This window comes from Melopsittacus undulatus, chromosome Z, assembly GCF_012275295.1.
Source record: "Melopsittacus undulatus isolate bMelUnd1 chromosome Z, bMelUnd1.mat.Z, whole genome shotgun sequence".
Taxonomy (NCBI): Eukaryota; Metazoa; Chordata; class Aves; order Psittaciformes; family Psittaculidae; genus Melopsittacus; species Melopsittacus undulatus.
The window spans coordinates 27,291,598-27,309,109 of NC_047557.1; the positions used below are offsets into that span (position 1 = coordinate 27,291,598).

General features: G+C 38.4%; 1 protein-coding gene across 1 annotated transcript in view; it reads right to left on the minus strand.

The window, feature by feature from the left end:
• Positions 1-17,512, minus strand: part of TNPO1 (transportin 1) — an 80,267-nt gene that overhangs the window by 27,710 nt on the left and 35,045 nt on the right. The window contains exons 5-10 of the mRNA XM_005155024.4: positions 13,045-13,194; positions 8,276-8,382; positions 6,650-6,783; positions 3,401-3,482; positions 2,583-2,705; positions 290-408 (exon numbers count right to left, since the gene is read on the minus strand). Coding sequence (XP_005155081.1) covers positions 290-408; positions 2,583-2,705; positions 3,401-3,482; positions 6,650-6,783; positions 8,276-8,382; positions 13,045-13,194 — 715 coding nt within the window. The remainder of the gene's footprint in view (positions 1-289; positions 409-2,582; positions 2,706-3,400; positions 3,483-6,649; positions 6,784-8,275; positions 8,383-13,044; positions 13,195-17,512) is intronic.

The following is a 17,512-nucleotide window of genomic DNA, read 5'->3' on the forward strand; positions in this document are numbered from 1 at the left end:
TAGCACATTTTTGGGTCCATGTGAAGCCTGTTAAGCTTCATGTAAAGCACCACAGTGATACAATTTGAATTGCTTCTGGAAGTCACTGGGTCTGAAATTCTCCACAGTCATTTGAGTGAACTCTGTGCTACAGTAATTTTTATTACATACAGGAAATATCTACAAGAAAATTCTTCTAAGCATACCACAAGCTAGATTCAGTTTTTGTTAGATCAACCAGGAATGAGTCAACTGAAGTTTCAAGATTACTATTTCAAATTAAAAAGGAGTTATAATTCTTAATACTTACTTAGTAAGATGCCGACATAATACCTCTTTACAAATTGGCTGTTCAGCCAAAGTCAGCCAAAACTCGCAAGCCTCCAAAGCCACATTTTCATCTTGGTCCTGGGTCCTCTGAAGCATGTACTACACAATATAAAAATGTATTATTTGTATAAGATAGAAGTTTCAAGTGTCCAGAAGTTACCAACATTGCAAATTATGGTCACAAAACCAGACTATGCTACCATAGTTTCTCTGGGGCGAGAGGAAGAAAGAAACAGCCATGAAAGAGTATTTATGACTACTGCGAGAATAAGCTAAGAGACTTCTTTATTCACACTAGATGATTCAGATTCTAAATTTCTTCATTGCTTAAGTGAGAGCATCATTACCAAGAAATTGAAGAGACCGAGTATAATAAACAGCAGTTTCCTGTGAACGGATTTTTTTTTACTGCCCCTTTGCAGTTTTGAATCAAAAGGTACAAATATACCCTTAATAAGATGGAAATACTTTTATTTACAGTACCATAAAGAAACTTCTCTTTCAAATCTTGATTACTTGACTGGATGACAATGTGAGGGGAAGAATGAAGTGTCACATTTTCAAGCATGACTGCAATTCACAGATTCATAATCAAATCTTTAAGTCTGCTACTAAATTTTAGTCCTTTTTCAATCAAAAATAATCAAATACCTGCATAAAGAAAAAGCTAAGTGGACTACTGCTACAACAGTTTCTTATACACAACTATCAAAACATTCCATGCCAGCCCTTATTTCTGATACAACTGATTCTCCTGTTCATTTTAGAAAACCTCATGGAAGTCTATGCAGCTACATTTCCCTGCACATGGATCTAGAGCAAAAGAAATCCCTCTTCACTTGATTCAAAATACCATTTATTCTCAAAACAGGAGGAACCTTTAATATTCCTATTTATTTCAAGGATGCAAAACTTGCCAAGAACAGCACCCCATCCTACAGAATTGCACCATATCTTGAGGTTTTCCTAAAGAGTCACTATTGTGATTAAGAACTCATAGAAACAGAAATACTGGTTCTGAGTTGTCAACAGACTGTATCTAAGTAAAGCTGAAAAATGTCCTACTCACTGCAAGCAAGGCTTCCTTAATGCACACTGGCATTTTCCCCAAACGGCCTGAAAATCCACAATTTTGTTGTAGATTTGTTATTCATCAAGAAGACAGAATGACAAAATGTAGACTGTTTGACAATGCCCCTCACACTGTCATTTCCTCTTCAAGTATCTATTATTAGACTATATGCTCCTTGAAGTTAAGACAGTGGTAGACTGAAAAGACTAGTTACATTCAGGGGTGTAAGACAGCTGTACACACAGCCTGAAAACCAAGAACAAAAAACAGTGCCCCTAGTAACAAAGCACACTATAGGGAGGATATTTTTTTTTAAATATTATAATGCCAAATTTTAATAAGTACTTTTAATGAAAAATTTCTACTACTTTAGGCAATGCAAATAGTTGCTTTAGCGCAATAAATTACAAACACCATAGGGGAAGACTAGACAGCAGGCCAAGGCTGTCAAGGGTCACCTCAGTTTTATGCATCTCTAATGCCTGTGTATAGGAGCAGAAAAACATTAACACTTTCTTTGGGTTGTCTGGACATAGTCTTTATGGAATTTGACACCGGGTTATGACCCACTTATCCACATGAAATCTACATTAGTAACATTATGATCTTAGCTGTACTTCCAGTTTGCCAAGTAGCATATGTTAAACACTACCTAGAAAGTGCTGTCATTTCACAGAAATTTGGAAATTACTCACATCTTAAACAGCTGAGCAGACAAAAAACCCAGAGCTGACTGGTCTGCTGGTATACAAGTCTGCACTAGTCTAGAACAGTAAAGGAACTATCAAATTACATTAACCTCTACAACTGAATGCTCAAAGAGTATCTCAGTTGTATAAAATAACAAGCCTTATTCTTGTAATGATCAACGCATCTGCAAAAAGTGACAGCTTCAATGTGTAATCTACAGCAGTATCAGCACAAGTACTGGACTTTTAACATGATCTTGTAAATTAGGATGCAGCACTTCAGGATCAATAAAGGAAGAATACACAACTGTTATATGCATTGCCTGTCAAATACTATGTTGAGTTGGCAATTCGCTAAGAAGAAAGTTTTGCAATCTCAATCTTGAAGGAAAACTGAAGAGTAGACAACTGCAAGCGTAACATAATAGTTCTGATGAATGCTTTTTATTTGTTACTATTCATGCAACCCCAACCATTTTTTTTCAGCATGCAGTCTGGGAAATGAGACTCACCTCAACTATACTAATCATATGAGGAAGCAGGCGATCCATTCGAACTTCCAGCAACATTACCAGAGCACGGCAAACGTTTTTGCGTACTTCAGGCTCCTCATCACCAGCCAGTGCAAAAAGATTCTGTTGGAAAGTAGTACCAGTTGAAAAGTCTCAGTTCATCTAGTTCAACTTGTATCTAAATAGCCATTACTGGCAAACTAAACGATACAAAAATATACTTCTGTACTCTTTGACCCCACGTCTCAGAATACCATTTTACTTCTTAAAAGATATATGGTTTAGCAAATGAACTCTTCAGACTCTCAATGTGTACTGTACACATAACCAAAACACTACAGAATAATAACACTGGCAAAAAAACAGTGTTTTGGGTTTCTGTTTTCTCTTAAGCATAAATAAAGTTCTGAGACTAGAAAGCTCCATCAGTACATAACAGGAGAAACAAGTACTCTAGGTAACCCAAAGTACCACCCTTCTAACCCATGTTCAGTAGCAGTATTCAGAGGAACACAGGACTCAGTGACATGATAACCTTTGTACTGACTGCACTTTCCACTGCAGCTAAGTGCCATTACTTTTACACCTTTCTGCGGCAAAAGTTTACTCATGGAGAGGAAGCATCTTTCAAAATACTATTTTTTGGCCTTGGAGCATGCTTAGACTAATCAATTCTGAGCACAACCATACAGAGTGAACTTCAATCCATGAGGACTGAAACCAAGAACAGGCAACCAGAAATGGGAGGTTTGGGGACAGAGGTGGTTGTAAAACATAATTCAAAACACCTAGACCCCAAACCAAGAATGCACACCCACCTCAATAAAAGAATCTATATGCAACATAAGAGCTTGAGTTCTGCTGATGATAAATTGATTGACGCATGCAACAGCATGAGACCTACAAATGGAACAGTTAAAATATACATTTTAAATGAGTTAAAAACATTTTCTAGATTGTACATAGATATCAGAAACATTACAAAGCAAATTACAATGTCCAGTCATCATTAAGAAGGAACGAATCTGCACATCCATAGTATTACCAAGCAAAATTACTAAGCCAGTTGTAAGTTTAGTAGTCTAATTAAGCCAACTCTAGTTTAGTTAATAACCACCTTATACTCTGACATATCTAATGAATATTTTAAAATAAAGTATTCAGTAAATACAAACTAGAGCAGGATGTTTGGCATATTTGTTCCAAGCAGTATGCAAGCACGTTCTTTTTGATTATTTTATGATTATTGATCTTCTCAGATCAATACAAGCCAACTTTGTCAAATTTTTAAAAGCCCTTCTTTGTTGTTAAGTATTCAACTGCCTTCGGAATATTTTTAGTATTTAGTGGGACCAGTAAGTGTCAACAACCTCTATGTAGCTTAGAACACAGACATACTTTTAGTAGGATACAATAAAACACTTGTGGTAGAAGCATATGAAAAAATTAAACATTGGTTCTATTCTATTTCATGCAAAGCCATTACTTCCAGGCCTTTTTTATTCTCAGCAATAGAGAAATCGAATTCCATAAGTAAAGGCACTAGGCTTTACCTGTAAAAGCCTCTGAAGTCCCATTAAGTATTTTTACTAAAGTAACTTCAAACTTGTACTCTGTTCGGCATTTTTCATAAAACATTGTTCAGAAGTTGTCGTTTGACAGATCTGAAGTATTTTACTGACACTAGTAACAGTTTTCATACTTCAGCAGTATATTGAAAAAAGGCTGCAGTTCAGGAAGTAGCTTGCTTTAAACCTGAAACTGGTTTAATAGTTTCAAAGATACAAACATCACAGCACAGAAAAAAAGTGAAAGACTGCATAACGTGGTAAGGAAAAAAAAGTATGTTTTAATCCATCTCTCCTAGCTCCAGAAGTACTAAATTCATATTTCTACAAGAGCAAGATACTACTTTGTTACATATTTTTCTTATTGCGCATCTATTTCAGGTGAGTTTCTAAATCTTGTTTGAATCTTACAATATATTGCAAGTTATATTCCCTCCTCTTTGTCTTTACCAGCGACTACGATTGGCGATAAAGAACTGCCACCTTTAAGTTGCAGCATCTTTCAATATAATTTTCAAACAAGTTAAAAATACATTTCACAGAATCACAGAATCCCAAGGGTTGGAAGGGACCTCAAAAGATCATCTAGTACAACCCCCTGCAAGAGCAGGGTAACCTAGAGTACATCACACAGGAACTTGTCCAGGTGGGCCTTGAATATCTCCAATGTAGGAGACTCCACAACCTCCCTGGGCAACCTGTTCCAGTGCTCTGTCACTCTCGCAGTAAAGAAGTTCTTCCTGATGTTAATGTGGAACCTCCTATGGTCCAGTTTACACCCATTGCCCCTTGTCCTGTCACTGGGTATCACTGAAAAAAGCCTAGCTCCATCATTCTGACACCCACCCTTTACATATTTGTAAACACTGATGAGGTCACCCCTCAGTCTCCTCTTCTCCAAGCTAAAGAGACCCAGCTCCCTCAGCCTCTCCTCATAAGGGAGGTGTTCCACTCCCTTCATCATCTTTGTGGCTCTGTGCTGGACTCTTTCAAGCAATTCCCTGTCCTTCTTGAACTGAGGGGACCAGAACTGGATGCAATATTCCAGATGCAGCCTCACCAAGGCAGAGTAGAGGGGGACAAGAACCTCTCTTGCCCTACTAACCACACCCTTTCTAATGCACCCTAGGATGCCATTGGCCTTCTTGGCCACAAGAGCACATTGCTGCCTCATGGTCATCCTCCTGTCCACCAGGACCCGCAGGTCCCTTTCCCCTTCACTCCTTTCCAGCAGGTCAACCCCCAACCTGTACTGGTACATGGGGTTGTTCTTCCCCACATGCAAGACTCTACACTTACCCTTGTTGAATTTCATCAAGTTTCTCCCCACCCAACTCTCCAGCCTGTCCAGGTCTGACTGAATGGCAACACAGCCTTCTGGTATGTCAGCCACTCCTCCCAGTTTAGTGTCATCAGCGAACTTGCTGAGGGTGCATTCGGTTCCCTCATCCAGGTCACTGATGAAAATATTAAACAGCACTGGTCCCAGCACCGGCCCCTGAGGGACTCCACTGGTCACAGACCTCCAGCTAGATTCTGCTCCATTGACCACATTCCTTTCAACCAGTTCTTGATCCACCTCACTACCTGATCATCAAGCCCACACTTCCTTAGCTTATCTATGACAATGCTGTGGGAGACAGTCACAGAATGATTGAGGTTGGAAGGCACCTCTGGAGCTCATCTGGTCCAACCCCTCTGCTCAAGCAAGGCCAGCTACAACCAGCTGCCCATGTCCAGATGGCTCTTGAGTATCTTCAAGGATGGAGACCCTGGGCAACCCATTCCACCACTCAGTCACCCTCACAGGAAAAAAAATGTTTCCTGATGTTCAGAGGGAATCTCCTGTGTTTCTGTTTGTGCCCATTGCCTCTGGTCCTGTCACTGGGCATGACTGAAAAGAGCCTGGCCATACCTTTTTTTTTTGTGCCCTCTCCAGATTTTTACATACATTGAGGAGGTCCCCCAGCCCCAGGTCTCTCAGTCTCTCCTTACAGGAGAGATGCTCCAGTCCCTTGATCATCTTCACGGCCCTTTCCTGGACTCTGTCTAGTATGTCCAGGTGTCTTTTGCACTGGACAGCACACAGATAGAAGCAATACTCCAGGTCTGGCCTCACCTGGAAGATGAGGGGAAGGATCACCTCCTTTAATCAGCTGGTAACACTCCAGCCCAGGAAACCATCAGCCTTCTTTGTGGCAGTGGTACACTGTTGACTCATTTTAGGGTAAGACCTACTGTTCTTTCTAACGAATATTAGCAAAAAACATTTAACTCTGGAATTTTCATTCTATTCAATACTTTTTTTACTTTGGAGAGATTAATACAGGTTTACAATGAAAAGACGATGAACCTATTTAATTTGATTCAACTGAAAGATAAAGAGCTTTCTATATTTTGGTGCAGTTAAACCAGATTTAACTGGGTTAAACCTTGCTGCTCATGTAAATAACAGTTACTTAAATAAAAAGGTAACTGCAGTATAACGCCTAAACCTACCTTATTTTTGGACTGCTGTGTTTGAAGAACTGCAAGAACTTAGGTATCATGATATTGAGTGGTCGGTCCAATACATCACTATCTAAAATTTCAGCAGAATCTTCACATATCTTCTGAAGAGCCCCAAAAGCACCCTATTGAAAAAAATAAAACAAAACAAACAGACAAAAACAAATCAACCACAAATCATCAAACAAACCAAACTAAAAACCTTTTCATATCTGATGAAAGCAAGACTTCAGGTTTTGTACACAAGAGGTAATTTCAGCATAACACAATAAATATAGCTACTTAACACAATAAATGCACCTAAGTATAGAATTGGAATATCACAGAATCATAAAGTAGTTAGGGTTGAAGGGACCTTAAGATCATACAGTTCCAACCACCCTGCCATGGGCAGGGATGCCTCACACTGACCACATCACCCAAGGCTCTGTCCAACCTCACCTTGAACACTGCCAGGGATTCACAACTTCTTTGGGCAATCTGTGCCAGTGCCTCACCACCCTCACAGTAAAGAACTGCTTCCTTTTACCTAACCTGAACTTCCCCTGTTTATGTTTAAACCTATTACCATTTCTCCTGTTGCTACAGTCCCTGATGAAGAGTCCCTCCCCAGCATCCTTGTAGGCCCCCTTCAGATACTGAAAGGCTGCTATGGGGTCTCCACTCAGCTTTCTCTTCTCCAGGCTGAACGACCCCAACTTTCTCAGCCTGTCCTTTAATATACTTAAAGGGTTTTTATTTAAGCACTTTATACCAGCATCTGTAAACTCTCAAGCTGAGTGAGTCACTAATGGATAAGTGGTAATTTTAATTTTAGCATTCAGTGATCATCTATTCAATCGTATTTTTAAAAATGCTTAAAAGCTAGTTCTTATTTGAGAAATAAATGTTCAGATGCCAAAGTATCCCATTTGATATATAAATAATTGTATTCCATTTATGGTCTGTTATGGGGCAGAGCTTTGGATATGATGGTCAATTTAAGTTCCACTTTCAAGTTTTTGTTTTTTTTTCTTTTCTTGAGAAAACAGCACTAAAGTTCCACATAACAGCACTGCATCCTGGACAATTACCCTACCTCTGAGCATTATTTTATATAAAATGCTTCACATACTCTCATGGAGACAGTATCAAGCAATTAAAGTCATGTTATCACAGATATTTGTAAATCAGACAAGGCCTTTTTTCTCATCATGGTTTAAAACAGTTAAATTGGTATTTTTTAATTTCCTTCATATACACTGAACAATAGTTTATTTCACCCCGATACAGCTTTTCCAGATTAAGTTACAAAACAAATGAACACTGTTTTCATGTAAGAGAAAATTCAGGGTTAACCTAACGATGTAGATGATGCCTAATAGATTAGACGTCATGAAGTGGTAACTTCAGGACACTTCTCAGCTGAAATGCCATGACTACCCATCTGCATTCTAATTCTCCTTTATGCAAAGTAAACCTATTTGTTTGAATGAATAGTTAGAACACAGAATTCAGGCCAAAGTATCAAATACGAGCCCCTGTTCTCTTAGGAGAACATACGTGCATGTAAACACAAACATAAGAGAGAAAATAATCAAATTCAGATTATAATCTGTTTTTGATAAGTCTCCTTACCTCACAGGTATTGTAATCTTCAGAATCCAAGAGACCGCAAAGCTTTGGTAAGAGTTCAGGCCAATTCTGTAATTCCCCTTTTGAGGCAATGGTTGTTATCAGAATGCCTAAAGGAATCAGATGGATGAGGTAAATAAGATCTCACATACCTTCACATGTTTCATACTAGTTTTTCTCATTTCAAAAACCTAACGACTTGAGAAATTTTTTGTTTCCTGAAGAAATGGCAAGCATAAAAAGAATTACATTTAGTTCCAAATATTTTTTGAAGGGCGTTGAAATGCAAAGTTGGGTTGTTCCTTCCTGCTACCATGAAGGGCTCAGATGTGTAAAATCAAGTACAGTCACCTCAGTTAAGGGAATAATCATGCCCGAAAAGTGCAGGGCAGCTTTGGCATGGAATTTAACAAACGCCATAAAAACCTTGACCTTCAGTAAATACAGAGTATCCACCTCCACTCACCTCTTATTTGGATACAAAAGAACAATGTGTGAATCTGTCATTCAAGAAATTTACCACACAGCAGTAAGTTATGTGATCACAACTTTACTGTGTTTATACAAAACATCAAGGAGATATTCTAAGACCAAGATACCTACTAACAGCTTACACGCTATGGCAGGTCATCTAGTGATCAGCTGTAGTGGTTGGCTGGTTGAGATCCAGCAAACAGGTCAGCCCCAAGAGTCACAAACAGTTTCCAGCACATACAGGAATCCCAGGAAAAAACTAATTAGGTCATAGGAACAGGGAAAGTTACTTCTAAACTAGGACTGATTTTGTATGAGCCGATTTTGCCTCAAGACAAAATGAAACAGATAGAATAACCCGTTATGCTACTGACAGTTACTTCTAGTGAGGATGAATACAAAAGAACTTGATAGCAGTACAACTAGTAATCTCCCAAGTGATAAGTGATGGAAAAAAATTCCCAAGCTTTTTCATTGAGCTAATCACAACACACAATTTTTCTTTGCAGTAAAATGTTAAAAATCTTGTTAAATACACAAGAATGCAGGACAATATTGCAGAGCAAAGGGCATTCTGGGTAAGACACACAATAACTAAAAGATACTTTGCATCATGTTTCCCCTGATGCAATAGGCTGGAGAACCCACACAGACAAAGGGCAAAAATGAAGACAGAGGTAAAACACAATTTTACAGCTCCAGAAATAATATCCAGTTCTCTTCGTAACTCAACTGAAAAGATTCCCAAAAGCCTATGGAGACCTACAGTCATAAAGACTCTGAATATTATGGTCCCACAAAGAAAACTAGGTGTGTTAATAGAAAATACCCATTTTACTGTTGCTGAATCTTACTGATACACTTTAAAAAAAGTGATTTCAATTTTTTATATTAAACTGAACTTTACAAAAACAAAACAACTGAATTTTCTTGCCTCCTAGTCAAAGTACTTAAATTGCAAAATTATCTCCCCAACTTGATCTGGTACAGACTTGTTTGAAAAATGAATTCCTGGAACTCCTCTGTACTGACATGTGACACAAGCTGCAAGACTCAAAGGAGTAGGTAGTTTTGGAAAGAGTTGAAGATTTTTTTCAGAATCCTAGAAGTGATTTCAGAGGATGACAAATGGTCTGGATATACTTGCAATAATATGTGAGCTTTCACAGCTGAAGGGAAGACTATCTGAAAACTACTTTAAGTGTTCTTCCAAAAGGCAACATGACAGCAACATGATAACCTAGGAGAAAATACTTCCAGATGCATAGGCAGGAAGCAACTTGAGGCCACTGTCCCTTACAGGAGATATATATGCAGTCCAGATCATATAAATTTGGGACTTGGCTCTGCCATCTTTTGTGATGTCTCAGAAAATCTCAAGTTTCACTTTCTGTTCAAAATGACCAACTGAACAAGGACTGCCATGGTCGCACAGACTGTGTATTAGGGGGCTAAGCACATGTCAGCCATGATTGCCCCCTTTCCCCCTGGCCTCATCCTCCTCCTGCTCCTCTTCCCGCACAGCAGATGCTGACTGCGGTGGGTGGTGCCCACTGCAGGTACCCGGCGAGCAGCTGCAGGCTCAGGGGTGCAAAGGTCCCAGCCATGCCCAGAAATGCTGACGTCACCAAAAAAGTGATTGGCATAAGATGGTTCACATGGAATGACTCAGCGAAGTTGCAGCTACAAAAGAGTGTCACTGAAGAACCCGTGTGTGCACCAGCTGCCGACTGCTGAGGACCGTCAACAGATCCATGGGATGCTGCAGGATCCAGGTTGTGACTATTTTTACTTTTAATCACTTTTTCTCTTCCCCCCTCTCTCTCTTCTTCTCTTCTCTTCTCTTCTCTTCTCTTCTCTCTTCTTCTCCGTACGTTAGATAATTACCCTCAGGAGTGTAACTAATAAAACGATACAAGCTTAGGTTACCATTACCGTGTCTTGTTTGTGCTTTGTCCGAACTCAGAGATCTCAAATCTATTTATCAGTCAGGATTCTTAAAAAGGTGTGCCCTCTACCCACAGGTGAGTAGAGCACACCAATTAAAATATACACGGGCTCCACGTGGGGCTGACTGCACTGTGCTCACTGGGGGCTGCTGTCAAGGGCCAGGGGCTGAGTGACCATTGAAGCTTTGTGCTACTAAATCTGATATGTGCCATTGTGAACTTTCTTTACAGGTCTGTGGAGAAGCCACTTAACACTGAACTAGTGTTATTGTAATCACAGAGGCACTATGGTGGGGACAAAAAAAAAAGCAGTAATACAAACTTAGAGAGGCAACAGCTTTGGCATTTGAAGATTTGCAAAAAGTTTTAAAAACAATGAGGAAACAGCCATACAAAATTAAGTTTTAAGTGCTTATGTTCATGTTAAAAGGAATCTTCATGGGCTTCTAATGACCTGACCTTCATCGTCTTTGAAGTGCAAAATTTTTCCCACCCACCTGCAGCTTTATTTGGGCAGCAGAGAACAGATGACACCAGAGATTAGCCTTTGTGGTTTTGTCTGCGAAACTTCAGGCACAGAAACATGGATGTCAGAAGAATAATCAAAGTAAAAAAATTATCAATTTGATAGCTTGCAGCTTTTTACAGGTTTGGGTTAGAGCTGGCAATTAAAACAGGCCCATTCTTCTGACCAACATACTAAGCTGCAAAGTTAGAAATCTGAAATCTTTATAAAGGTAGTCTTTGGTTTTTATGAACCTCAAAACAGTGTTACATAATCTGTTGATACTTCATTTGATAAATGTGAAATCTAATGAATATAGCAGTTGGGCTAATTCAACAGTAAACATGAGAGAACAAAACTTCAGAGGGATGTCAGAAATTGCTAAAAACATAATTGTCATGACAGCATCTTTTATGTTACTTTCAATTACATGCAACCTCAGTTTACAGCATCAATCTGTAATTAAAAAAGTAGAACATAAAGAGAAAGCAGCTATGCTTCAGCACTTTCATGCCATAACAGGACAGTGAGAGGCCGTTTTTTTGGGGGTGGTGTTTTGCATCTGTAGCTCCTCAAGTTGCTTTCTGAACTCCTTTTCTGAAAAGCTGGGCTTAAAAAAATTCTTCCTCACAAGGCGATCATTAGCTTTCACTTTCCTTCTGCAATAAAGCTTTCCAGACCTGCTATTATTCTTAAACACTCAAACTATTTCCCTGTTTGCTTGTAAGCACAAGCTACACTACACTATAGACTAGAATCCCTAGAAGGTTTTAAGACCAGTTACAAACACTCCCTAAAGAGATGCATTTATTTCCTGGTAAGTTTGTGGGTCCTTAACAGATGCAGCCATCTTTTTTGAACTTGAATCCATATTTCAACATTAGCACATGGAGTTTAAAAACCTGTACTGTATAGCACAGAGAACTTCCACACTGTTACTCATTTGAGGATTAAAATGGGGAAAAGCTAAGTAAAGATACAAAAACATGTAGTTACCATTTGGGTTCAAGTTACAGTTCTAAACTAAACTATTGTCATGCTCATTCTCCTCAGAGAGGTGATTTCTGGGATTAAACAGCTTGCTTCCATCTTTGCAAAAGGTCAGGGTGAAAGCATGCGCTAAATAGCAGTCGTTACACAAGCATACAGTTCATCAGTTGCTAGCCATCTTCAGAGTTCATATGTGCTTGAATAATCCCTGCAAGGATCACTTAAAACTAAACAGTAATTGAGGTACTAATCCACAGAGATTTTGTACTAGGAGAAATAAAAGAATAAGTGCTTGAAAACAAACAACCCAAACCATTTTATGATTACTGTACATAACACCTGACCTACTGTCTTCTGACAGAAGATACTTAAAAACCAAAACTTGTTATGTGAATGTTATGCATCGTATGATGATTCCCTGCAGGGATGTGCGTGTATGTGTGCATACAGGGGGCAGAGCACAGGAAATCAGCCAACAGAAGTGCTTTACTGATGCAAGCAGAGTACCAAAATAGTCCTGAAGTCAGACCCTTACCTTGCTCCTGGTTTTAGGTATAAAAATTGGGAGCAAGCTCAATTTTCAGAGATTCAAATAAACTCATGTTCAGTTACATTTCAAGAGATACAAACTGAATTTCTAAATAACTTCTAAGAGAACAGGAAGTAAAATAACACGTAACTATTGTACATTCACACTGAAGATGAATATCAACATTTAAATATGGTAAATTTGTGACAATTATCAGAAACAAAGAGTTTCAGGAGTTTAATAACTCTTTATGTCACTAGTGTAGCTCTCGCCCATATCAGTAACATTTTCAGTATGCAGAAGACAGCAATGAGAGCAAACTTACCCACAGTAGCTCTAATTAAGGGGGAAGAATCACCAATGTTGTTCAGACATTCACTTTTAATGAAATCAGTTACCCCATTGGGAAAGTTGTGAAAATGTGCTTTTACATTATTCTTCAAGATGAGACCACTCAAGGAACGTGTTGGCTCATCTGCAACAGACAATAATTACAGTCAACTTTCAATCAGATCATAGGAATAAAGCAGATTTCCACAGCAATACAACAAGAGCAAAGCTTATACAGAGATACGAATGCTCATTTCCTTATCTTACCTTCCAACTGCACCCATCAATTCACATAGCAAAGCTTTTCCGGTTCAGAGTTCACTATTTGTATTTATTTAAAATTAGAGTATCAGTATTAGAAGCCCTACATTTTATCAGGAAGTTCCATATAGAGATAAAGGCAAGGAATAGATCTGAAGTCACAGGATCTAGGAGACTCATGAAAGAAACTGGTCAGAGACATTCAGACATTCTGATTGTACTGACTTGACTTCCTGCAACACTGATACTGATGGAAATTGATGACAAATCTGGTTTTCACCATAGTAATATACAGAAATGATGTCGGGGCAGTAAATCCTCCACCCCATAGTCCCACAGAAACACAGTATTTACTTTTTCTACAGAATAAGGTATTGTAATCCCTTCATACATGAGCTGTTATATCTATCTATTAATGTAATAATTAGGTGAAGAACAAGTCTTCAAACTATGTTAACAGGTCTTATGCAATGTGTTTAGAATTGACCTGAACTAAGTAAGAATTTAAGTTTAGGCAACAGTTTGAGTTCTCTTCACTGAGCATTTTTTGCCTGTAAATTCCTCCATATTACTGGGACAGGAGGAGGAGCAGAAAAAGAACAGCCTAGATTTTTCATTTTTACTGCATCAGACTGGAGTAACTTGGTATTCTGAAATACACTGAGAATGAGATTTGGATGTTTCACAGTCAAAAAAATAGTTTATAGTATAAGAAAATTTGAACTTACCATTTACAATAAACCTAAGCACAAAAAGCAAAATTTACTTAGCATTTTAGCCATTTGTTTGGGTTTTTTTTTCTTTTTGGTTGGTTTGTTGGGGTTTTTTTGTTTGTTGTTTTTTTTTGTTCAGGTGGGGGTTTGTTTGTTGTTTTGTTTTTTTCTGTTGTTGTGGTTGTGGGATTTGTTTTTTTTTTTTTGTATGGAGCTCTTATTTGGGCAAGAAATAAGGATATTCAAAGTTCTTTTGCGCCAAAAATTACCTTACACATGGATCTGTTTCAGGCCTTCAAAACTGCTAACATCCCAACAGAAATAAGGATAAGCAAGATAAAAGCTTCAAATATAAAGTATTTTCAAACTAAAGTTACGGGATCACAACACCAAGACTCAGTGCATCCACGATGCCTGACTGATGGAAATTAAAGACACTTTCTATTATGATCTGGGCTTGTTAGAAAAGAAGCAGCACTTTTCAGAAGACAGGGGGTTTGTTTGGCTGATTAGAAATTAAAACTACTTTTTTATCAACTGATTTTGAGTGCCAAAACTGACTGCCATCATACACTTTTTAATCTTGTTTTTATGTTCATAGTTTATCCTCCTGAAGAAGCATTATTTTTCATTGTCTGTTACTATAAGCGTATTAATTTGCAAACAAACATATCCTTTACCTAGAATTCAGTAACATCATAAACCAGGAAGCCATCCTATGTGTAAGTACTTGAAACAATTACATAACTTTAGATATGCTGTATGTTTTAAGTTGATGCCTTTAAGGATACAGGGTAGAAGGGGAATTAAATAATTGATAGGCTTCGAAGATATGATTTATTAGTGGAATCTGCATTGGAATATAACACCCCCATTTTACCAGTAAAGAAAGCAGATAGGAAAAGCTATAGGCTAGCTCAAGACTTAAGGGCAATAAATAAAATAGTAGAGGACATCCACCCGGTGGTGGCTAATCCATATACTTTATTGACCAAACTAAAATCAGAAATCATTTGCTGTCCTGGATTTAAAAGATGTTTTCTTCTGCTTACCATTGGCCAAAGAAAGCCAGAATTTATTTGCTTTTGAATGGGAAAATCCTGACCCAGAAGGAAAACTCAATTAGCTTGGACAGTATTACCCCAAGGGTTTAAAACAAGTCCAACGATTTTTGGAAATCGGTTAGCATGGGAACTAGAATCATGGAAGCCACGCACTCAGATGGGGACTCTGTTACAATGTGTGGATGACCTATTAATTTCTACAAAAAAAAGAAGAATATGCCTAGTGGACGGTGGGATTATTAAATTTTCTGTCATTGAATGGTTAGCAGGTATCCAAACAAAAGAACCAACTAATACAAACCTGAGTTTCCTACCTAGGATATGAAATAACAGGAGGACAGAGAGAACTTGGAACTGCTAGAAAAGAAGCCATTTGTCAAACTCCATGACCATTGTCTGTCAAGGAACTCCAGACATTCCTTGGAATGACCAAATGGTGCAGACTTTGGATCCATGATTACGGTGTTCTGGTAAGACCAGTATATGAACTGTGAAAAGGAAATCCTCCCTCTTTAGAATGGACTGATTCAGCAGAGGAGGCTTTTAGAAATTTAAAAATACAGCTAAAGAGAGCTCCAGCTCTGCAACTTCCAGATGTGACTAAACCCTTTTGGCTATATTCCTATGAAGAACAGGGAACTGTTTGCAGGGGAACAGGAAGCTTTGGGGGTCCTTGCTCAGAAATTAGGACCCTATAAGAAGGCAGTGGCGTATTTTTCAAAACAGCTGCATGAAGCGAGCAAAGGATGGCCTGGATGCCTAACGGCTGTGGTAGCAGTTGTCATGAATATTGAAGAGGCTTGCAAATTCACCTTGGGACAAAAGATTACTGTACTAGTGTCCCACGTTGTATCAGCAGTCCTGGAACAGAAAGAAGCCCACCAGTTTTCTCCTTCACGTTTTTTTTAAATACCAGGCTACCCTTTGTGGAACACGATGACATAGATATTGCGGTCACTAATGCTGTAAATCCAGCATCCTTTTTGCAGGAACAATTGACAGAACCCCCAACACATGACTGCTTGGCCACTATAGAGACTGTATATTTAAGCCTACCATGTTTGAAAGACAAAGCTCTGAAACATGCTGGTTCTTGATTTACCGATGGCAGTAGTTTAATGAAAAATGGTGAATGGAAGGCAGGATATACCATTACCACCACTTCACAGGTAGCAGAAGCTAAACTTTTACCTGCAAACACCTCTGCCCAAAAGGCAGAAACAATAGCATTAATGAGAGCCCTGGAATTGGCTAAAAATAAAAGGATAAATATTTGGGCTGATTCTAAATAGGCATTTGGTGTGGTACATACACATGGTGTCGTCTGGAAAGAATGAGGACTTTTGAACACACAAGGGAGACAGATTAAACATGCTACAGAAATTCTGTGGTTACTGGAAGCTGTTCAGCTACCTGAGGAAGTAGCCATTATGTATTGTAGAGGGCATCAACAAGCTGACTCTAATCAGGAAACTGGAAATAATTTGGCTGATTTTGAAATGAAATGAGCAGCTGAACAATCTAAAATCATGTCCTTAATCCCTGATGGCAAACTAACAATTGAGAAATCTTAACTGAGATATTCAAAAGAGGATAGAAAGTTGATTGAAGATCTGAAAGGACAGAAAAACAAAGAAGGTTGTATCTAGATACCTGATGGATGAATTGTAATTCCCTATAATCAACTCTGGAAGCTAATTCAGGAAGAACATAATAAAATGCATTGGGGTAGCAACTCTTTCTATAAACATTTAGACAAACAAATTGTAGGAATGAATCTATATACCATAGTTCAACTAGTGACAAAACAATGTCACCTCTGTCTTAAGGATAAAACTGAAAATAGATATCAAATGGGGACAACTGGGAGAGGAAGTTAACCAGGACAGCAGTGGCAAATAGATTTTTCTGAATTACCAAGAAAAGGAGGCTGTTGATATTTGTTGGTGTTAACGGATACTTTTTCAGGGTGGCCAGAAGCATTACCTTGTAGAATAAATAATGCAGGACAACTGATTAAAACATTATTAAACTAGATAATAACTCATTTTGGAGTACCAGCAGCAATTTCTTCCAATTGAGGCTCACACTTTAGCGCAAAATTGTTACAAGAAATTAGCAAAAAAAATTAGAAATTGATTGATCGAACCTTCAGGACCCTTACACATGAAATTGTGTTGGTCATAATTTGGACTCTATGATAACTGGCATTCAAGCTTGGAACCAAAATTTATACCTGAAATTAATGCAGTGTTACTAAAGTTTTTAATCGTAGTGACTGTTGGGTGGGTGCACAGTTGCCTAAATCAGGAGAAAATCCGGACTTCCCATTAATTGACGTTCCAATTCCCAGCACTATCTCATGGACAAATTTGTGGGTGAACACTAACAATCTATGTCTAAGGGAAAAGTTAAAACTTGGGAT